Source organism: Phyllopteryx taeniolatus, unplaced genomic scaffold (assembly GCF_024500385.1).
Source record: "Phyllopteryx taeniolatus isolate TA_2022b unplaced genomic scaffold, UOR_Ptae_1.2 contig_24, whole genome shotgun sequence".
Classification (NCBI taxonomy): Eukaryota; Metazoa; Chordata; class Actinopteri; order Syngnathiformes; family Syngnathidae; genus Phyllopteryx; species Phyllopteryx taeniolatus.
The window spans coordinates 323,896-347,810 of NW_026903162.1; the positions used below are offsets into that span (position 1 = coordinate 323,896).

General features: G+C 40.8%; 2 protein-coding genes across 6 annotated transcripts in view; both read right to left on the reverse strand.

The window, feature by feature from the left end:
• Positions 1-11,478, reverse strand: part of crtc3 (CREB regulated transcription coactivator 3) — a 126,018-nt gene extending 114,540 nt beyond the window's left edge. For all 5 annotated transcript variants that reach the window (XM_061764854.1, XM_061764853.1, XM_061764851.1 and 2 more), the window contains exon 1: positions 10,001-11,478. In XM_061764854.1, coding sequence (XP_061620838.1) covers positions 10,001-10,132 — 132 coding nt within the window. In that variant the 5' untranslated portion in view covers positions 10,133-11,478. The remainder of the gene's footprint in view (positions 1-10,000) is intronic.
• A 118-nt stretch (positions 11,479-11,596) lies between these two features.
• The window catches only part of iqgap1 (IQ motif containing GTPase activating protein 1), a 106,457-nt gene continuing 94,138 nt past the window's right edge, over positions 11,597-23,915 (reverse strand). Inside the window, exons 30-37 of the mRNA XM_061764848.1 lie at positions 22,771-22,873; positions 15,152-15,287; positions 14,997-15,084; positions 14,511-14,720; positions 14,261-14,427; positions 14,048-14,167; positions 13,186-13,294; positions 11,597-13,089 (exon numbers count right to left, since the gene is read on the reverse strand). Coding sequence (XP_061620832.1) covers positions 12,976-13,089; positions 13,186-13,294; positions 14,048-14,167; positions 14,261-14,427; positions 14,511-14,720; positions 14,997-15,084; positions 15,152-15,287; positions 22,771-22,873 — 1,047 coding nt within the window. The 3' untranslated portion in view covers positions 11,597-12,975. The remainder of the gene's footprint in view (positions 13,090-13,185; positions 13,295-14,047; positions 14,168-14,260; positions 14,428-14,510; positions 14,721-14,996; positions 15,085-15,151; positions 15,288-22,770; positions 22,874-23,915) is intronic.

Sequence of the window (23,915 nt, forward strand, 5' to 3'; positions counted from 1 at the left end):
TCGTCATAGGGGTCTTTGGAGCCGTGCTTTGTCTGGTCCCTCACCTAGGACCTGTTTGTCATGGGTGACCCTGCAAGGGGCATAAAGCAACAGAAAACGTAGCTCCAAGGATCATTGGGACACACAAACCCCACCACCGCGATAAGGTGACGGCTGAAGGAGGGGTGTTCCTAAGCCACTTATTTTAGCTGTGTGCTTAGGGTCATTGTCTTGTTGGAAGGTGAACCTTCAGCCCAGTCTGTGGTCCTGAGCACTCTGGAGAAGGTTTTCGTCTAAGATACCCCTGTACTTGGCCGCGGTCATCTTTCCTTCGATTGCAACAAGTCGTCCTGTCCCTGCAGCTGAAAAACACCACCACAGCGTGATGCTGCCATCACCATGCTTCACTGTTGGAACTATATTGGACAGGTGATGAGCAGTGCCTGGTTTCCTCCACACATACTCCTTAGAATTAAGGCCAAAAAGTTCTATCTTGGTCTCATCAGACCAGAGAACCTTAATTCTCACCATCTTGGAATCCTTCGGGTGATTTTTAGCAAACTCCATGCAGGCTTTCATGTGTCTTGCACTGAGGAGAGGCTTCCGTCGGGCCACTCTGACATAAAGCCCCAACTGGTGGAGGGCTGCAATGATGGTTCTAGAACTTTCTCCCATCTCCCGACTGCATCTCTGGAGCTCAACCACAGTGATCTTTGGGTTCGTCTTTACCTCTCTCACCAAGGCTCTTCGCCCCCGATTGCTCAGACGAACAGCTCTAGGAAGGGTTCTGGTCGTCCCAAACGTCTTTCATTTAAGGATTATGGAGGCCACTGTGCTCTTAGGAACCTTAAGTGCAGCAGAATTTTTTATTTTTTTGTAACCTTGGCCAGATCTGTGCCTTGCACCAATTCTGTCTCGGAGCTCTTCAAGCAGTTCCTTTGACCTCATGATTCTCATTTGCTCTGACATGCGCTGTGAGCTGTAAGGTCTTATACAGACAGGTGTGTGGCTTTCCTAATCAAGTCCATTCAGTATGATCAAACACAGCTGGACTCTAACAAAGGTGTAGAACCATCTCAAGGTTGATCAGAAGAAATGGACAGCACCCGAGTTAAACATATGAGTGTCACACCAAAGGGTCTGAATATTTATGGCTGTGTGATATTTCAGTTTTTCATTTTTAATAAATCTTCAAAAAATTCAGCAATTCATTTTTATTCCTGTCAATGTGGGGTGCTGCATGTACATTAATGAGGGAAAAAATGAACTTAAATAATTTGAGCAAATGGCTGCAATATAATAAAGAGTGAAAAATTTAAGGGGGTCTGAATACTTTCCGTACCCACTGTATATTTCCTGTAGCCACAACTGCTGCTGAAACGATGAGAATTTCCCCAATGTGGGACTAATAAAGGTTATCTTGTATTACAAATATATATTGTTAATATACTTTTAACCTGCCTACATTCTGAAGTGACGTACCAATTTATTTCCAGTTCAAATGCGGCGACCTGTGTGGACGTGTATTATTTTATATTTATATATCTTAACACGTATTAATTGGCCTGTTATTTTGTTGGTCAGAGACATACAAACACCAAAGGCATGAAAAAGGTGACCAAAAAAAAAAAACATTGTAGGGGGGGTATGGGGGGATCCTCCGGGCTCGCGAAGAGATTTTTTTCATTTAAAAATAAATTAAGCAATCTGGAAGACTCTGAAGAGTACAATACGGAAAAATACATCATTTTCTTCAAGCAGAAAAACATTTATTTACACCGCTCAAGTACATGTTGTAGAAATTTAAGATTCAAATTAAATTTGTCTCATTTGTTTGCTTTTTTGTTTTGGCCTCCAACTTGAGCCAGGCCCATCTCCACCTGCACCCAATGCCTGCTTCAAGCTGTGTCACATGAATAGCATCCTCCTCTTTAAGCACTCTCATTTTGGAACTGAATTGACTAAAATCAGTCAGTTTCACTGCATTTTTCACTATTACCAACTTCAAAGGCTCATCCCAAATGCATCCTCCAGGAAAATACAGTATTTTTTCATTTTTATTGGCCATTTTATAATTTGAAGTTAATTCATTCTATGTTGTGACATAATCCCTAACATCCCTCCGTCATATTTAACATAAACATCCGCAAACTAGGGAATTGTCGGTGCGTTTTCTAATTAATACAAGAAGTACTCGTGGATCAGCTCGTCGCCGGTGTTACGTGTGCTTCGTGGTTCCGCTGGGACCACAACCAGGGCCACGACCCGCACCACCTCAACGCGAAAATACAAAAGACCAGAGCAACAAATACGACACTGGCTGATCTAATGAGCAAAAACGTTGCTTAAACGTAGGATTAGCAATATAGGATGTCTGCTCCAGAGGTGGGTAGAGTAGCCAAATATTGTACTTAAGTATGAGTACTGTTACTTGACAATAATGTGAAATGTGAAGTAAAAGGCAGTCCTCCAAAAATTACTTAAGCGCAAACGGTACACAGTGAAATAATAACTCAAGTACTGAGTAAACAGTAACTTTTTTTTTAACCACAGCATGAACATCAATAAAATAAAAATAAAATGTTAATGTGCAAATTCTGGTATTGCTGTGTGTGTGTGTTTGTGTGTGTGTGTGTGTGATCATTTAGATCATTGTAACGGAGTAAAAGTACCGTTACTTCTTAACAGCAGAAGCGGCGGAAGTGTTCTTCTGGTCTCGTCAACTCCTGTGACTTATCCAAAGCAGGTCCTGAGCGCACAGGCAGAACCACAGGCCGCTCACATATTAGTCCGCCGCAGAGTAATATTAAGCAATTACATCTGTGTGTGGATGGTGAATGTGTGGAACGGATATAGCTACCAGCGTTCAAGGAGTACGAAAGAGCCTATGACGACAGCGATGCCCCCCCCCCCCCCAACCCCCACAAGGAAAAACTCATCGAATCTATTTCGGTCGCCGACCGATTTGCATGTATGCGTTCAAAGTTGGTGACTCTTTGCAAAAATGCGGTTCCAGCCAGACCTTTGTGACAAGTGTACTGTATCACCAACTAACATATTTCGATGTTACTGCATGGAACGATAGTTTAGTAATTAGCATGACTTTGACATTGTCTTCGCCTAGCCACTCCTCGTCCTCCCTTCGTAACACTTGTAAGAAGCATGGTAAGAAGTGTAGCTTATTCACTAGCATGGAGGCGATGATCAGTGTCTTACAATGCATTGACACCGGATGCAAAGAGAACTTTCGCCTCCGCGGCTTGGCAGCCGGGGGGGGCGTAATAAAATAACATGCACCAAGCAGCTGTTCAATGTGGATGCACCGGTAATGTCAGATGCTGGATTTTTTCCCCCCTAATATCCTCAACAATCAGTGTTACGGCCGTAATAAGTCAATGTTCAGTGATTTCCATAACAAAATACAGAGGTTCCGTACTATTTGACAGCTCTGCACAACGATTTGCTGATTTGGGCTCAGGTCAATGGAATAAAAATATGGGTTTCCTGCCATCTTGGTGCCAAAGAAATATCTTGAAATGAGGGCTTCATTTATACAGAAGTAGTGCTTTGCCGCCATGTTGTAGCATCCTTGTGCCAAGAAATTATGTTGAAATGAGGCGTTTCATTTAGACAAGAGTCATGCTTTACCGCCCCCTTATGGCATCTACTGTACAGAAGACGAAAAATTTTGGGGGGAGGGGGTTGGGGGGGCTTAATGGGATCAGCTGATCCCATTAAATAAAAATAAAATTTAAACTAACAATAAAGGAATTGAATGTTAATTTTATCAATAATGCATCGTAGCAAATATTGTCCAATTGCCATCCCAAGACTAAAAAATGTTTTCAAAGTTTGGCATTGGCTTCATGATAAGTGCCTTGGGGGATAATAGAGAGGCCTTGGCTTCCACCAGTATAAAAGACAAACAACAGAACAAGCCACAATATAATCTGTTTTCCCCGTTCACTTGCCAAATTCAATCCATTATTCATTTACGAACATGATCTGCATCTATGAGTCATTTAGCGGATTAATCCAGAAAGATACAACAGTCCTTGCAATTTTATGGCCACAAGTCACAATCAGGGGACACATTCCAGTCCATGGGTGGCTTTACTTGAAATTCACCAAAAAACACAAGGCAGCTTGTTGTTCTGCCCTAATCTAAAACATTTGTCAGATGAAAACAGAAAGGCAAATCAGAAGATCCTTTCTTGCCCTGACTTCTAAAAGGGCAATATTTGAATCTTTAAGTCAGACGATATTTAGCATTATCAATGTCTCTACAAAGAATGAAGAGACATGCTAGAAAATGTATTTTATTGAAGTATAAAAAAAAACAGTGGTTAAAACTCTTTTACTTGTTCAGTTATTAAAGATTTTATGATGTGGACAGTTTGACTCTGGAGCAGATTTCAATTTCCATTATTTCATATGAAAAACGTTTTAAAATTCAAACAAATAAAAATTTAACCAGTATCCAGTAAAGGACAGCATTTAACCTTTACAAATCCACTTATAATCATATTATATTATCATATTATCATAAGAATTGGGCACAAAAAGAAAAAAGTATGACATTTCCATGGTTTGGTATTGATGATTTAAGCTTTGATTTAAGATGCAGGAGGCATTTCCAGTTTGACCTATGGGATTGTCAGCTAGGAGTCATTGATCAGGGATATGACATTTCTATGCAGAAAATTGGAAATCGATGTCTCTCCTGGATCTAAATGTGATATAAATGTAAAATGTGTGTGCTCCCATGTTTCTGACTATGGGAAACTTATGATAAGTCCAATACCCGCAGACGTCAAATGTCACTTTTTGGGTCCAAGGTCAAGGTCGCTTGGAGGGGGGAGAAGAAAAGAAAAAAAAAAAAAAAAAAAAAAAAAAGAATTCCCACATTTTTTATCTTTTCATTTTGGACATCTAAATATATACAGCTCCTTTGTCTTTTATCAAACAATTACATGTAAATATGGACATGACAAAAACAGGCATATGATTGATATGACAACAACAAAAATCTAGGCCTATTTCAAATTGAACACATCAGAATCAACAGACTTGAATTCATCAGAAACTCCCGGCAAACTTGGGAGTTTCTGAGACTTCGAATGCAACTCAACTTTATTTATAGAGCACTTTAAAACAACCACAGCTACACACAAAGTGCTGTACATTTTATAAAAATAAAACATGGAAAAACAATCAAACATAGGGAGAATTAAAACAATAGATTAACAGTGACAAAGACAAATTCAAAAACAAAAAAACTAAAACAGTGCAGTCTCATGCTGAGTTGAAAGCCAAATAATATAAACAGTTTTAAAATGTGTTTTAAAAATGGACAGTGAGGGAGTTTGGCTAATCTTTTGGGGGAGGTTATTCCACAGATGGACTGGCAACAGAAAAAGCTCGATCCCCTTTGAGCTTCCATTTAGTCCTCGGCACCTCCTGGAGCGTCTGATCAGCTGACCCCAGGCAATGTACAGAAGTGTAGGGGTCAAGCAGGTCAGAGAGGTAAGGTTGGTTGAGGCTATTTAAAGATTTAAAAACAAAAGAATTTTAAAATAGACGAAAATGCAGAGGAAGCCAGTGAAGGGAGGCTAGAATTGGGGTTATGTGCTCCCTCCTACGTGCTCCAGTTAGCAGGGGAGCAACAGCATTTTGAGCCAACTGGAGACGTTTGAGGGAGGACTGGCTGACTCCAAGATAAATTACAAAATTACATTATATTACATTACAGGAAACCAGCCGAGATGAAACAAAGGCATGGATTACCGTTTCAAAGTGATGTTGTGAAAGAAGAGGCTTTACTTTAATTAGATGCCTAAAATGAAAGAAGCTAGCATTGACAACCACACCAATTTGCCGATCCAGTATAACTGTCTAGTTTGCTTTCTCCACATGTGCGGCAATAATAATAATAATAATTTTGAACTTTTTGATGCAACTGGGGTTTAAATTTATTGATAATCGCTGTTCCTGCTGTGGACATCTTGACCTCAGGGGGGCAATTTGATACACGCAATGAGAAACACACTTCCAGTAATAAAGAAAGTAGAAGTCACGATCGAACATTGTTATAACTCATTTTTCACAGAGTTTGAAGAATATATACCAGATAATATTGTTATATTGCCTGTTTGTATGTGGTTATACTGTGTTGATGTACCAATATTCATGTCACAGGACCCCTGCAGGACCCTCTGCTGTTTGCCTACAGAGCAAACAGGTTTGTGGATGACACAGACAATATGGCACTGCACTTCATCCTATAACACCTTGACAGCGCAGGGACCTATGAGAGGACCCAGTTCGTGGACTTCAGCTGTTCAACAGCATCATTCCCAAACTACTATGCTCCAAGCTTCTCCAGCTCTGAGTCTCACCTGCCATCTGCCGGTGAATTCACAGCTTCCTGACAGGCAGGACACAGGAGATGAGGCTGGGGGACACCTCATCCACACACACCATCAGCACCGGGGCCCCTCAAGGATGTGTCCACTCTTCGCTACTCTTCTCTCTTTACATTGACGACTGCACCTCAAAGCACCTAGCTGTAAAAACCCCTGAAGTTTTCAGACGACACCACAGTCATCGGCCTCATCACAGACGGTGACGAGTCTGCGTATCAACACGAAGTGGACAGCCTGGAGCTTTTGTGCGGCCAACACAACCAGGATCTGAACACGCTCGTAGACTGTAGAGACGATCGTGGACTAGGGTTGGGAATTGAGACTCGAGAACCGATTGGAACCGGGACTAACGTTACGGTTCTCCCGGAATCGTTCAAATTTTAAAAATGTCGGTTCCCAGTTTCGATGCCTGCAGTGTAGCATCTAATAAAAAATTACAAAAAATAAAAATTCACCAGTGCCGTGCCAAGTTACTTTTCGTGTCAAAATGCTGAGTTCCGGTGCGTACCTTTCAAAATAAAGGGCTACAAGCTTAAAACAAGAAGTTAAAACTCATAGCACATATAAACCATTTGACGTGATGAAACAGTCCCAACTAACTACAACCCCAATTCCAATGAAGTTGGGACATTGTGTTAAAAAAATAAAAACAGAATACAATGATTTGCAAATCATGTTCAACCTATATTTAATTGAATACACTACAAAGTCAAGATATTTAATGTTGAAACTGATAAAACTTTATTGTTTTTAGCAAATAATCATTAACTTAGAATTTTACGGCTGCAACACGTTCCAAAAAAGCTTGGACAGGTAGCAAAAAAGACTAAGAAAGTTGAGGAATGCTCATCAAGCACCTGTTTGGAACATCCCACAGGTGAACAGGCTAATTGGGAACAGGTGGGCGCCATGATTGGGTATAAAAGGAGCTTCCCTGAATTGCTCAGTCATTCACAAGCAAAGATGGGGCGAGGTACACCTCTTTGTGAACAAGTGCGTGAGAAAATACTCGAACAGTATAAGGACAATGTTCCTCAACGTACAATTGCAAGGAATTTAGGGATTTCATCATCAAAAGGTTCAGAGAATCTGGAGAAATCACTGCATGTAAGCGGCACGGCCAAAAACCGACATTGAATGCCCGTGATCTTCGATCCCTCAGGCGGCTCTGCATCAAAAACCGACATCAAAGTACTTTCACTTCTCAACAGCACAAGCGGCGGAAGTGTTTTTTCTGGTCTCGTCAACTCCTGTGACTTATCCAAAGCAGGTCCCGAGTGCACAAGCGGAACCTCAGCCCAATGTGCTTGCATATTAGTGCGCCGTGGTTAATATTCACAATTACATCTGTGTGTGGATTGTGAATGTATGGAATGGCTCTAGCTGCCAGTGTTCAAGGAGTACGAAACAGCCTATGACGACAGCGACGGCGACCCCATCGGATCTATACGATTCACGTAAATGGCCTATTTTGAGTTCAAAACGAAAGGCAACTGATTTGCATGCAGAATGCAGATGGACATTAAAAAGAATTTTCATGTTATACTCAATGACTATATATGTGTGTGTATATATTATAATTATATATACCGAAAGTATTATTTTTATTGCTGTGAAGCGTTTACATTTTTTTAACCAATTCATCGCACAATTTTCCGTAATTAATCTCTATTAGTCACATTTTCCACATCTGCTATTTTCTAGGAAGCTTGTAACATATTTACTCGAGTAAAATCTTGGAATAAATGTAAAATAATCAAATAGAAAGTATATTTATATCCAAAGACTGTTTTAATCGTTTTCTTTGATCCTTGAATACAATTATTCTTCTGTAAAATACAAATGTTGAACAAAACAACCAAAACTGACTCAGCTTCACAGGCATATTTCTTATATTCTTCTCATCGAAACAATTCTCAAAACTTTTCACTTACACGTTTAGTTCTGCCCACAAGCATCACACTCCATCAGCGTTGATTTGCGAGGCCCCGTGGAGATAACCTGAGCAAGGTATTTTGCTCTGAGATAATACGCCAAAGACGTACAACTAATATGGTATTTGAATTTGGCTTTGAAAAGTGTGTAAATTACTTACTCCAACAACCGTCAAGCAAGTAAAACTGAAAGTAAAACTACCTGTAGTCCGTTTTTTCCATCTTTGCGCTAGTGACTCCTCTAAGTTTGGCTGCACACGTGAGCAGAGATTGTAGGCCGCCACAGGAAGTAAATACAACTGCGTTAACTGAGTTAATTTTATTTAACGCGTTAAATAATTTTACTTTATCTCGAAAGTTAACCCTTTAACTGAAACAGCCCTAATTATTTTAAAGAGTTTTTTTTAAAGCAGGTGTAATGAAAGTGAAATGTGCAGAATTCAGGGGACTTATATTTTGAACTGCAACATCAGATTTGGATGGGACCTGTTAAATGCATCTCAAGATTCAAATTAACCTTGCTGGTTGCAATCCTGGGATAGTTTACTTTCTCTCAGAAGTGGACTGGTTGTGTTATAACAGAGCTTATTTAACATAATTATTTTAAATCTGAAGCATTGACGTCCCTGTAGGCCTATTATTAGTAAGCTTTTATTTTGAAGGTGGCTTTCGCCGCTAGTTGGCGACTTATTATCGTAATGCCGAGTATGAACAAAATTAGGGGCAGCTGGCTTTACTTCTTTACGAATGGAGGCTGGCTTGACCGCAGTGTGAAAAGCATGCTCCGATGGCGTTACATCATCTGACTTGTCCATTGAAGAGTAATTTCTTTTCCTTCAAACCTTGACTGTGTTCTTTGTGATGGTGTCGTATCAAGGCAAAATCTTAGAAACACCGTAGCTGTCCAAATACTATCCCAGCTGACTTCGGGCGAAAGGCCGACTAACCCCTGAACTGGTCGCCAGTCAGTCGCAGGGCACATACAGACACGGACAATCATTGGCACTCACGTTAACACCATCACTGAGTGGGAACTGAACCCACGCTGCCTGCACCAAAGTCAGGCAAAAGTACCACAGCACCATCGGTGACTGGACCAACTGTATTTAGTTAATTTATTTAAAGGACAGCTAAAATAACAAAGCCAATAAATAGTGAGAAAACAAATACATTTGTCACTGAACTAGTCATCAGTAATTATGACAGCGTAAAGCCTTCTAATTAACCGCCGTGGAAAAATAGTAGGTTGCTGTGTCCAAATTAAGGTATAAGTCGCACTCCATAATTACAAACAGTTCTTTGGAAGTTCCACTTTCCCAGTGAAGCCTCACAAGAGTTCAAACTGAAGGGATTCAGCCAATAGGCGACCAGCTGCAAACTCAGCACAAATCTTCCCAGATTGCACTCCCTTTGGAGTACTTTAAGTGCACAGCAAGGGAAACCACTCATGCAGTGTTAAGGAAAGTGTTTTACAGACGGCTATAATGCAGCTACAGTCTTGACTGTAGTTTGTTTCATTTAAAATGATCCTTGGATTTCAAACCATACACATGAAGCCAACTACAAAGGGTTTACAACAGATGCAGTATGACACAAGCGTCGGTCTCACAGAAGCTTAAATCTCATTCAAAAAGAGTATAAGAGAATAACAACAGTATTTACCCTTGAGACAGTGAGGTCCGTCATCAGCTGTTCGAAGGCCCGCGTCTCCTCTGCTTGCTTCTGGTTATGCAGCGCAATCTTTTCACTGAACTTTCTGGGGTTTGAGCCCCCTGTGCCCGGGGAGCCGGACATCGTTCTACAACTTCAGCTACTTAAGGAACGAAGAGTCTGGGGCGGTGCTTTTAATCTATTTTTCAAGCTCTCTCAGTAGGTACGCCATTGAAAAAGTATAATTATATCACTCATTCCTCGTGGATCAACGTTAGAATTTGCGTCACAACAGAGTATAACGGCGAAACGGATAACTTTTTTTTTTTTTTTTTTTTTTATTGAGTATTTGCAACTATTAAATGGCTGCAAGTTAATGTGGACGACAGTGGCCTGTCTGTCGATCAACCGAAGTTAATGATACAACAGAACTTCATATTGACATCTCCATTGAGCCACTTGTACGAGTTTGACGTTGACATAGCTTTAGCTGTCAAAGCTAACATCATGGAGGGGAACGGATACAAGAAGCGATGCCACTTGGGGCTAGGTTAGCGAAATTGCTGTCAAATCCGCCTCGAACATTTTCCACAGACGCACTTTGCCAACTTTTCATGCTATACTTTCAGCAAACCGTAATGAGTAGACACGTATCTGTGTAGGTTACCGTCAGGATATTTAGATGTTACAAAGAAAGTAGAGTGCCCCGTTAGCAAATGCCTTGCTAACGGCGTTAGCTCAGTTCCCAAGCAATGGAGCCAAGCTTTTCTCGCGAAACTCGATTTCAACAAGTGTCCGCTGGTCTTATCCGGACCCACTCGATGTCGAGCTTCTCCGACCACCAAAGGAGATAAATCTCCTCCACTCACGCTAGCGTTTCGCACTCGAAGCGGGGCAATACTCCACAAATTCACACTTTTAACGTGATAGATCACAGCGGAGTCGAGTCTTGCGTTAATCCACGGGCAGCAGTGGAGACGTCAAACTCCGACCCGATGATTCCATGAAGAGAAACAAGCGACGCCGAAGGTTAAAACTCATTTCCCCCTCCCAGATTGAGCGGCATTCTTCTGCCGAGTTCTCGCAATCGGTTGCACCGCATTAACCGTCGGTTGACACGTCTTGAAGAAGCAAGTCTGTGTTATCCAGTCTCTGCTGCGAGAAAAACATTGCCTTGTTAAATTCCATCGATTCCCCGAATGACCACACGGAGGCGACAACAGCAGGCGATTCGGGTGAAGGCACAACGTTCGCAGTACTCCATTAACCTGGTATCGGTGGACTTGTAATTTATTTCGGGCAGTGAATTAACCATAGGATATTCTGTTAATCAATGAAATCAAGATATATTACGCCTACAGGTGTTCAAATTCAGATTCAAAGATACTACTGTTGAAATGGATGTTCATTTCCACCACCACCCCGGTGCGCTCAAATGTGCAAATTCTTCGTCATTATTGCATAACTGTGCACCGCACTCAAAACGACAAAGATGTACATGGTGATTGATTGCAACTGTTGACCACTAAATAGCTTCTTTTAAAAATAATACAATTCTTGCATTCCATTACAGCCTGCAAAACAAGTCAGATTGGGGGAAACATGGCGTAATAATTATGAGCTTTATTCTAACACAAGACACAAAATACATTGAACTGTATTTGCCTCTCATCAGGACGACACTACATCATACTAAAAATTGAGAGTCATAAAGTCGAAGGGGAATGAAAGGCACCTTGATCTCTCGCGTATATATGGACAGAGAGAGAGAGAGAGAGAGAGAGAGCGAATCGACTGGATCTCACTGTAAGAGTGCACATCCTCCATTTCAAATTTACGTCATCTACAGCATGTAAGGTTTTCAAACATGAATGATGGCATAATGCCGACTGACAAAAATAAAAGGTAATCAAGGGTCCTTTTTAAAAAAAAAACAACATTATTTGCATTGCATTTTTAAGTTGTACAGAAAAACATTATTTACTTTTGTAACATGATGATCATGGTTCCCTTATAGAACAAATGAACAACATGAGATTGGAAAATAAATCGAATCCAATGTAGCAAATGCCAAAAAAACAAAACAAATGAAGCAATATAAGGAAGTGCAGGAATGTTGACCCCTGATGACTTTCAAAACCAGAAAAAATAAATTCTGGATAAAAAAAGTAACCCAAGGCAGAAGCTGTCAGGAAAACATCAGGCCACAAATCTTCAGTAAGGAGCTTTCATTTTTCACCTTCATCTACATTTCTTTTTTTTTTTTGTAGTCTGGCTAATTAGATTGAAGGTTTACGCCTAAACAGACTTTCGTTGAACCTATTGGATGGGCCAGATTTCCCATTTTATCAAATGTCACTTTATGTCGCGATGGAAAATCTTTTTCCACATAAGGTGAGGTAGATCAAACTAATCTCTGAATATAGTGGGGGGGGACATAATGCATAAAAATCCTCTTTTCGGGTTTCTTTTGAATATATTTAAAAAGTAATACAAAATTTAAAAATACCCAGATAGAAGTCTAGGATTAGACTTCTTCCACAGCCGTGCTGAAAAAATCGCAAGCACTTCAGCATTGGTCGAAGAGCTGCTTATCAAGCCTCTCATTCAGGTCAGCAAATCGATATCCGGCAAATAAAAACACAATCTCTTTACGTAAAACAACCATTTTATGTGTTCAAAACCTGTGCACAAGATATTAATAATATTTAAAGAGAACAAAAACAACTCTTTAACATCTGCCGTGGCTGCAGTTACAAGACTCAAGCAAATATTTGTGTTGTTGCTGTTGGCCTGATTGCCACAAACGGAGTGTCCCATCAGGAACCAGGCATGTGTGGTGATGTACATATTAAAATATATTTGCAAAGGCACATAAGACAGTACATCGGGGAAAGTGTTTGACAGCAATAGTCGTTTAGGTCAAGGCTTTCAGCAAGCCTGCTTTGTGGTCTAATCAGTCTGTTGCCCTTTATAAACTGTTTTCTCTATTTCCCGTAAAATTTCTTGTTGAGCAAGAAAATGAGCAGGTTGACATTTATTGTCGCCCTGTCGAAGAGTTTCATCACTGCCACGCCTTCGTACTGCAGTTGGAGTAGATCCTGAGAGCAATAGGAGAAGCAAGAAAAATCAAAATTAAGTAAACTACTTACAATTTCTGTACTAACAGTCATGTAAACGCATATCATCAAGCATACCTGATATTCTAACTGTAACGTCTCCAAGTGTACTCCCATAAACTTGGCCTTCACGTCAAACACTCCAACAGTCTCGGCTGGAGAAATCTCAAAAATAACATTCTTGAACCTATGAGGAGAACAACATCAATATAAGTTTTCAACTTGACAAACACTTGAAAATTCAACATTTCAACCCCGCACATAATCAATATTACTTATAAAATGTATTATTTTTATCACACAGTATTGAATTACTATAAAATGATATATAACACTGGTCAACAACAAATGTATTGTCTAAGGCTTTTTAGCTGATTTAGGACAAATTTGATGTGCTGCATCACATTATATCACATTGGTTTTGCTCAAACAGGTTTTTAAACTACAGACACATTTTTGTTTACATGTACAACAGGTTTTTCGCTGTAGAAGTTCAAACAGAGGCGCATGCCCTAAATTTTGAACATGACGACGTAACATTCAACTTACAGGTACTTAGTTTTCTCAAGGTCTACTATTCAATTTGCAGTAGCAAAGTTTGTTGCATTTGATTAATAAACTGTTAAATTGGCATAAAAACCTGACCTAAACGAGAGAACATTTTCAGATACAGCGATGCAAAATTGTCCTAAATCAGTTGAAAAAACATATATAACTTACAAAAACAAAATCTTGTAACCAGTGTAATCATCACATTTTGAAAACAAATCATTTTGTTGTTGATTTTATAATTTTCATTGTTATAATGTTATGGATGTCTGCTGATTGGCTGAACCAAGACAATTGGTTTTGCTATCTCATAATGAGGGTAGGGTCTCCATTTCGAGCATCAACTTAAGTTCCAAATACTGTATGGTTCCTTGGCAAGTGCAGAACTTACTGGTTAGGCTGCAGATCCTCTACTGAAAGCAGTACCCCCTTCTCATATAGACGTGAGGCAGTGTATTTCTGTGAAACTTGTTTACTTTTCTTGGCCTTGTTGACACCAGGCTTTGACAGCCTGAGGAGAACATAAACAACATTCAGCATACAGCATAGGATTCTTAAGATAAATAGTTAGGAAAGAGGAAGAAACAAGAAATGAAACACTTACTTGCCCTTGCTGGCCAAGTTGTCCATGCACGTCTTAATATACTGATTGTATGAATCGATCTGCACATTGTAAAACTTGGTCTTTGAATTCAGTGCAGTGTTTGTTTGCTGGAGTTTTACGAGTTCAGCTTTTCTGCGTTGGCGATAACGTCTCTGATTTCTGATGTCCTGTAATACACAGACAAATTGTACGATTGTATACATTTTACAAATTGATCATTAACACCAAGATAATATTTCGTTCTTTTAACCTTGGCTATGTCATTGATGAGCTCCTGATAGCGGTTCTCAGGATTAACTCTGCCAAGCTCTGCTAGTAGTTGTAGGTTACTCCTGATCTTCTCCTTTTTTCCCTGTAATGTTAGGCTGTCGTCCACCACTGGCTTGACCTGCTTTATTTTCTCTGGAGTCTTAGCGTCACGGATGGCCCTCCTCTGCATTGCACGCTGGTAGTCTGCTTCCTATAACCACAAAACAAAATATAGGAAGCGTAGCCTGAGAATCTTCTATTGAATAGAGGCATGCGTGTGATAGTAAAAGAGTAATGGCAGTCTGGTATAATAGTTAATACCACATTTATAGCCCAAAAGGTCTGAAAAGACGGACATATTCCCATTCAGATTAAATGCAATGCAGGGGTGGGTGTCTGCCTGTCTTCTAGTGTGGGTCTGGTTTGGTTGCAGTTGTAACTCACTGAAACTGATAGCGAGAAAACCAATATTTTTTTGTATTTTGACCTGCTCTGGACCAGCAGATGAGTCCAGTATCTCTCTCAGCGTCTCCCCAGGCTGGAACCGGATCACATCCACAATCAGCCTTTTGGTGCTAAAATGACATGGCAAAAAATTACACTTATGAAGCTGTTAAATTAATCGAAGATACAAGAACTTACTTGAGTAGGAGGGTCTTGGCATCCACTTCACTATTGGCCTCACCGGGGACATCAAATTTGTTTGTCAGTGTAAGTGAAACCTCAGTTTTGCCCATTAGCTCTTTGTTGGGGTCACCAGGAGGAAGAGGATTTTCACCTATTTAACACAGTATATAACAACACCTTGATATCAGTACGCAGTTGGAATATTCTCTATTATCTATGATAATCTATTCCTGCACAGTTCGTGCGTTCGATTCTCTGCTAGGGCTCCCAAAACCCAGCCACTACCATCCCCAAGCCCAGATAAATAGGACGGCTGAGTCCTGAAGGGCATCTGGTGTAAAAACTGTGCCAAACAAATCATGTGAGTGACTCGTTACGGCAAATCTTGATGGGATGAGCCACGTCACGACAACATGTAATACTCTATTCCTGGTTGCTGTTAATTTAATTCATTCATTCTCCATGAAATATCCTGTTTAGGGTCACGTGTGAGCTTGAGCCTCGCAATAAGGCAGGTCACAACAGCCTGTTAAAGACTGAATTGAAATTGAAATTTCTGCAATTTAGTTGTCGGAAATTATGAGAGACCCGCCTTGTACTATACACCTGCCACTTAGACTATTCCGATTGGTTGGTTATTGTCACTTGCTTTGGACATCGTCTGAAATGTGCCAAAATGCAGATGCAAATAATTTGTGACAATTGTGGAAATAGATGTGTATCATTTTGATTCTTTATATGCCATTATGTCACCAAATAATTTCCAGAAGATTATAGCTAGGTAATGTACCTCATGCAAATAAAGACCAAACCCAGCTCACAAGACGACCGTGCTTTTTCCCCTGCAGGACTCACAACTGTCGCCTCCCCCATGTTGGAGATGTCACAAAATTTCACACACAGTGTTTATATTTGGAATTTATGAGCCAGTCGTCAGAGAATTTACATCTACCCATTATGAGTTATTTCAATGATCATACAATATCGGATGCGTATACGTCAGGCTTAAAGCCCGACAAGGTGTACAATTATCAGGGATTAATGGTAGACATGGAGGCATCAACAGATGCGCACCGGGGGACGGTTGCCTCCGAACTCCATTAATCCCTGATACTCATACACTTTGAAGGGCATTAACCCGCTTATACCATGGTCACTTGCCAACGAAAATAATTAATGGAACTACCAATTCATAATTTCATGTTTTGAAATCAAAATACAAAGTTTAACTAGAATAATTTATTTTCCCTTGCAACGCCTGAGGGCTTAACAACGTGGAGAGAGATTTGTCTTCGTGATTTACACAAATATATCCACGATTAACACGTGTTTTTCAGATCCACCAATATATCCATGATTTACACGTGTGTTTTAATATTGTGTGTGCATTTATAATGACTTATTTGTAAATACTCAATTCTGCTTGTGAATTCTTGAAGCTGCATTTGTGGATTAGCGGGCCCGCGCATTTATTTTTGAGACAAATGAAACGCAGTTTTCAAGATATTCACACACACAAGTTAAGAACATTCACACGTGCGGGAAGGCCTGTCCCTCCAGCCGCTAGCCGGCAGGTATGACAATAAAATCTGTTTTTTATTATTATTACACAATATATTTGGTATATTTATACGGAGGCTGAAATAAGTATTTAACACGTCACCATTTTTCTCATTAAATATATTTCCAAAGGTGCTATTGACATGAACATTTTACCAGATGTTGGGAACAACCCAAGTACTCCCTACGTACAGAGAAAGTCGAACAAATAAGATCAGAAATTAGGTTGCGTGTAATAATGTGAAATGACAAAGGGGGAAAGTATTGAACATGCCAACTGGTATTTATTTAATACATTGTACAAAAGCCTTTGTTTGCAATGACAGCTTCAAGACACCTCCTTTATGGAGAAACTAGTTGTATTTATTGCTCTGGTGTGATTTTGGTCCATTCCTCCACACAAGCAGTCTTCAAATCTTGAAGGTTCCGTGGGCTTCTTTTATGGACCTTGAGTTTATGTTCTTTTCATAGATTTTTGATTGGATTCAAGTCAGGTGAGCTTCTAGCAGCTTTGTTTTTTTTTCTTTGAAACCACTTGAGAGTTTCCTTCGCAGTATGTTTCTGATCATTATCCTGCTGAAATGTCCACCCTCGTTTCATTTTCACCATCATCCTAGATGGCAGCAGATTTTTGTCAATAATGTATCTGTACATTTGCCCATTCATCATTCCTTCAATAATGTGAAGTTTACCAGTACCATTTGCTGAACATCATGTTCCCACCTCCGAACTTCACAGTTGGTATGGTGTTTTTAGGGTGATGTGCCATTTCTCCTCCAAACGTGGTGTGCATTATGGCATCCAAACAGTTCAATTTTGCTCTCATCTGATCAGACTATATTCTCCCAGTATTTAACTTCTTTTCCTTTCGGCTTTTCCCATTAGGGGTCACCACAGCGCGTCATCCTTTTCCATGTAAGCCTATCTCCCCCATCCTCCTCTCTAACACCAACTGCCCTCATGTCTTCCCTCACGACATCCATCAACCTTCTCTTTGGTCTTCCTCTAGCTCTTTTGCCTGGCAGCTCCATCCTCATCATCCTTCTACCAATATACTCACTCTCTCTCTTCTGGACATGTCCAAACCATCAGTCTGCTCTCTAACTTTGTCTCCAAAACATCTAACCTTGGCCGTCCATCTGATGAGCTCATTTCTAATTTTGTCCAACCAGGTCACTGCTAGAGAGAACCTCAAAATCTTCATTTACTCCACCTCATCTCTTCAGTGCCACTGTCTCTAATCCATACATCATGGCTGGCCTCACCACTGTCGTATAAACCTTGCCCTTTATCCTAATAACACACCTGACACCTTCCTCCACCCATTCCAACCTGCTTGGACCCGTTTCTTCACTTCCTTACCACACTCACCCTTGCTCTGGACTGTTGACCCCAAGTATTTAAAGTCCTCCACCCTTGCTATCTCTTCTCCCTGTAGCCTCACTCTTCCTCCTCCACATCTCTCATTCATGCACATATATTGTGTCTTACTTCGGCTAATCTTTATTCCGCTCCTTTCCAGTGCATGCTTCCACCTTTCTAACTGTTCCTCCACCTGCTCCCTGCTTTCACTGCAGATCACAATGTCATCTGCAAACATCATGGTCGACGGGGATTCCAGTCTAACCTCATTTGTCAGCCTATCCATCACCACTGCAAACAGGAAGGGGCTCAGGGCTGATCCATGATGCAGTCCCACCTCCACCTTAAATTCGTTTGTCACACCTACAGCACACCTCACCGCTGTTCTGCTGCCCTCGTACATCTCCTGTATTATTCTAACATACTTCTATGCCACTCCAGACTTCCCCATGTAGTACCACAGTTCCTCTCTCGGTACTCTGTCATAGGCTTTCTCTAGATCTACAAAGACACAATGTAGCTCCTTCTGACCTTCTCTCTACTTTTCCATCAACATCCTCAAGGCATATAATGCATCTGTGGTACTCTTTCTAGGCATGAAACCATACTGTTGCTCGCAAATACTCACTTCTGTCCTGAGTCTAGCCTCCACTACTCTTTGCCATAACTTCATTGTGTGGCTCATCAACTTTATTCCTCTATAGTTCCCACAGCTCTGCACATCACCCTTGTTCTTAAAATGGGCACCAGCACGCCTTTCCTCCATTCCTCAGGCATCTTCTCACCTGCTAGAATTCTGTTGAAAAAGCTGGTCAAAAACTCCACAGGCACCTCTCCTAGATGCTTTCATACCTCCACAGGAATATCATAAGGACCAAATGCCTTTCCATTTTTCATCCTCTTTAATGCCTTTCCAACTTCCCCCTTACTAATCATTGCCACTTCCTGGTCCACCACACTTGCCTCTTCTACTCTTCCTTCGCTCTCACTTTCCTTATTCATCAACTCCTCAAAGTATTCCTTCCATCTGTCCAGCACACTACTGGCACCAGTCAACATTTCCACATCTCTCCTGAATCACCCTAACCTGCTGCACATCCTTCCTATCGCTATCCCTCTGTCTGGTGCACCTGTATAGATCCTTTTCTCCTTCTTTAGTGTCCAACCTGGCATACATGTCATATGCCTCTTGTTTGGCCTTTGCCACCTCTACCTATGCCCTATGTCGCATCTCAATGTATTCTTTTCGCCTCTCCTCGGTCCTCTCAGTGTCCCACTTCTTCTGGGCTAACGTCTTTCCTTGTATGATTTCCTGTACTGTGAGGTTCCACCACCAAGTCTCCTTCTCTCCTTTCCTGCCAGAAGATACACCAAGTACTCCCCTGCCTGTCTCTCTGATCACCTTGGCTGTAGTGGTCCAGTCTTCTGGAAGCTCCTCCTGTCCACCGAGAGCCTGTCTCACCTCTTCCCGAAAAGCCGTACAACACTCTTCCTTTCTCAGCTTCCACCACATGGTTCTCTGCCTTTTTCTTCTTAATCTTCCTCCCCACCACCAGAGTCATCTTACACAACACCATCCTATGCCGTCTAGCCACACTCTCCCCTACCACTACCTTACATTCGGTAACCTCCTTCAGATTACATCATCTGCATAAAATGCAATCCACCTGCGTGCTTCTACCTCCGCTCTTGTAGGTCACCCTATGTTCCTGCCTCTTCTGGAAGAAAGTGTTCCCTACAGCCATTTCCATCCTTTTTGCTAAGTCTACCACCATCTGTCCCTCCAAGTTCCTTTCCTGGATGCCGTACTAACGCATCACTTCTTCATCACCCCTGTTTCCTTCACCAAGATGTCCGTTACAACCTGCACCAATCACGAATCTTTCTCTGTGTGGGATGCGCTGAACTACTTAATCTCGCTCCTTCCAGAATTTCACTTTCACTTCTAGGTCACATCCTACCTGTGGGGCATAGCCGCTAATCACATTATGCATAACACCCTCAATTTCAAGTTTCAGCCTCATCACTCGATCTGATACTCTTTTCACTTCAAGACATTCTTAGCTAACTCTTCCCTTAAAATAACCCCTACTCCATTTCTCATCCTATCTACACCATGGTAAAATAATTTAAAACCTGCCCCTAAACGTCTAGCGATACTGCCTTTCCACCTGGTCTCCTTGACACACAATATATCAAACTTTCTCCTAATCATCATGTCAACCAACTCCCAAGATTTTCCTGTCATAGTCCCAACTTCCAAAGTCCCCACATTCATTCCCCTCTTCTATTTCTGCCTAAGAACCACCAAAGCTTTCCACCTCTCCTTCGTCTTCGACCCACAGTAGCTGAATTTCCACCAGCGCCCTGCAGGTTAACGGGGGCGGACGTTGTTAACCCGGGCCATTACCGATCCGGTATGGAATCCTTTAGATGAACGCTCATATTTGTTTGACAAAGTTTTATGCCGGATGCCCTTCCTGACGCAACCCTGTGCATTTATCCGGGCTTGGGACCGGCCTACAGTTTGCACTGGCTTGTGCCCCCCATCTGGCTGGATTTTCTCCCAGTATTTAACTGGCTTGTCCAAATGTTGTTCAGCAAACTTTAACCAAGCTTTGAAATGCTTTTTTTTCTTGCGTGGTGAGCATGCATACATGCCATGGCGGCGGAGTGTATTACTCACTGTTTTCCTTGTGACAATAATACCTGCTAATTCCAGTTCTTTTTGAAGCTCTCCACAGGTGGTCCTTGGCTCTTGGACAACTCTTCTGATTATTCTTTGCACTCCTCTGTCAGAAATCCTATGAGGAGCACCTGATCGAGGCAATTTTATGGTGGAATAATTGGCTTTCCACTTGTGTATTATGGCCCCAACTGTGCTCACTGGAACATTCAGAAGCTTAGATATGTTTTGCAAAAATTACTTTGCGATGGTCTTGAGGTAGCTCTCTGCTTTTATCCATCATGAGATCTGTCTTGACTCACACCTTGGGAATCAGACTTTTTTGTCGACCATCAATTAGGACTGAACCAGTTGATATTCATTTGCACTGACAAGGGGTTGGATTGCTGTTTGATTATTGATAGATTGTAGGCTTTGTTTGTAGGATTGTTTTGGCTTCCCATGCTTTTTTTGCACCTCCCTTTGTTTATGTATTTAATACTTTTTCCCTGTGTCATTTCACATTTTTACACACAACTTAATTTCTGAGCTTATTTGTTCCACTTTCTTTGTATGTATGGATTACTTGGGTTGTTCCGAACATCTGATGAAATTTTCAGGTCAATCGCACCTTTGGAATTATATTAAGTGAGAAAAATTATGACGTGTTCAACACTTATTTCAGCCGCTGTATGTGACGGTTGCTAGCATAAAGCTAGTAACGCTGAACTCTCTCGGTCTTCGTTGACTGGGCGGCAGCAAAAAATTTGCATTGATGTCATCCTTCTCGTATATGAGCTGATTTAAATCTTACCGCGTTACCTTTGTGCCGCTTCTGTCTCTTGTTTTTTCCCCTCAATTCCTCAGCAGCATCTCAGTCCCAAAGGTGTTGTTCCAAATAAAGTAAATGATTAAATCACTCATTATTGTTTTGAATTCTCTAATTTCTGTCCTCAGAGTACTTCACTTCAAAATCTGACTGTCAGGTTGCATTAAAAAGATGTAATGATGTTTTGACAGAACTACAGTACTTGAGACGTTCAAAGGGTGTACATTATCAGCTGAGAAACATAATACATAATCTGTGTGCTATTGTGTGCTTTCAAAAATGTAGGTGCGCTTCCAAATGCCGTAAAAAAAGAATTTTTTGTTTTTTTTTTTCCCCAAAAATGTTTTGTTTTACAAAATAGAGCCGTTGTCGCAGTCCTTGAAACATGAATATGTTTCCATACAATAGTTTAAATTTTCCATACTTTTCCACACCTGGAAATTTATTAAATCAAATTCCATACTTGCGTAGGAACCCTGAAAATGGCTTCAGTCCCACCATTAGTCTCACTGTAAGCTAGTCTATTTCTGGTTTGCAATTATTATCTGCAGCTGGGTCCAGAAATAATTGACAAGTGACAGAGTTTTTATTTTATACTGTACATTGGATGTGTATGAGGCAAACCTCATACACATCCACAATTAATTTGAAATAAAACTTTGTAAAACCAAGAAGTGATTTCAAGTGAAGCATCTCAGTTCTGAAATGATAAAAAATATTTTGAGCCCATTCATTCATACCGCTTATCAACACTAGGGTCGTGGGCGTGCTGGAGCCTATCCCAGCTATCTTTGAGCGAGGGTGGGTGGGGGGCGGGGGATTGTACACCCTGAACTGGTCGCCAGCCAATTGCAGTGCACATTGAAAGAAACAACCATTCACACTCACATCTAGTGACAGTTTAGAGTCTTCAATTAACCTACCATGCATGTTTTTGGGATGTGGGAGGAAAAAATGGTAGCCGGAGAAAACCCACACAGGCACGGGGAGAACATGCAAACTCCACACAGGCGAGGCCAGATTTGAACCCGGGTCCTCAGAACTGTGAGGCAGATGTGCTAACCAGTCGTCCACTGTGCTGCCTATTTTGAGCCCATGCATCACCAAATTATACATTTTTCATCTGGAGACACCAGGCCTTCACTGTAGCCACTGGCCAAATACTTTTGGAACTGTAATTCATTGTGTCCATCACTGTCGACATTTGTATCCACTCACCAATGAGAGACTCTACAGTGGGAACCTCTCCCAGGTCCTCCAGAAGCTCATGGATGGGATCATTGTGCTCTGGAGCAATCGCATCCTGATGGTCCAGAAGCAGCTAATAGCAAAGAAAAGTCACCTCTTAAGTGACAAAATATGGATCATGCTCAGATGCTAAAACTATGGGTTATAGTGGAGGAAAGCCCAATAATGCAGTGCTACCAATCTATAACGGGGGTGTCAAACTAATTTTTGTTGCAGATTCCCCCATGGGGCCAATATGACTATGAGCCCATATAAAGGTCAGATCACCTCAAATTATTACATACAGTATATGCCAAAAAAGTATGGATAACTAGTTTTAAATCAGACGCCAGTAAAAAGTTGTATTATTATTTTTTTTTTACTATTATTACATTTATTTTGGAAGGGAGATGGGTTAAAAAAAAAATTTGCTATATCACAACATTATTAAAAGTGATGACAATTTGCAATTTTAGCAAGGAACATGAAGTTTGACACCTGTGCAATAGAAATTCACTTCCAGAACCATTTGTCTGAATTTCCATATTTTTAAATTATGTCAAGAACATTACAGCGGGACATTCATTGCAGTATATTATGTAATAGGAAAAAAAGAATACTACATACTTTTCAATTGCACAACATAATCATTACGCAATAATCATAATCGTTAATAAATTATGGCTTCAATATTCATTTTATTTCAAAAAAATATATGATAGAGTGAAACAAGTGACACTTCATCAAGATGTGAGTATAAAAGCGGTTGAAATGGTAAACTATATTAAATGTTGATTAATGTTCTTAATTATAGTAAAAGTGTTGAGACGATTTACTTGTTCGACAATAATCCTCAAGAAGGGTTTTAAGGACTTTATCTGGCTCAGGAAATGGGAGTATTTTGTCAAATTCACACTTTTTAGTTGACGATAAACATTATTCAAAACATTTGGTGAGTACGTCACAGTTATATGCTTCAATTTGGAGCCAAGCAGGAGCGCACTGCGGGCTGCACAGAGATGCGGGCTCACCCAGCATCAGGGTTTCTCTTCCGCGATCGATTAAGCTGGGAAAGCCAGGGAGTACCCCACGAGGTGGCGAATTGCAGCATTTTACGAAGCAGAGGGAAAAAACTC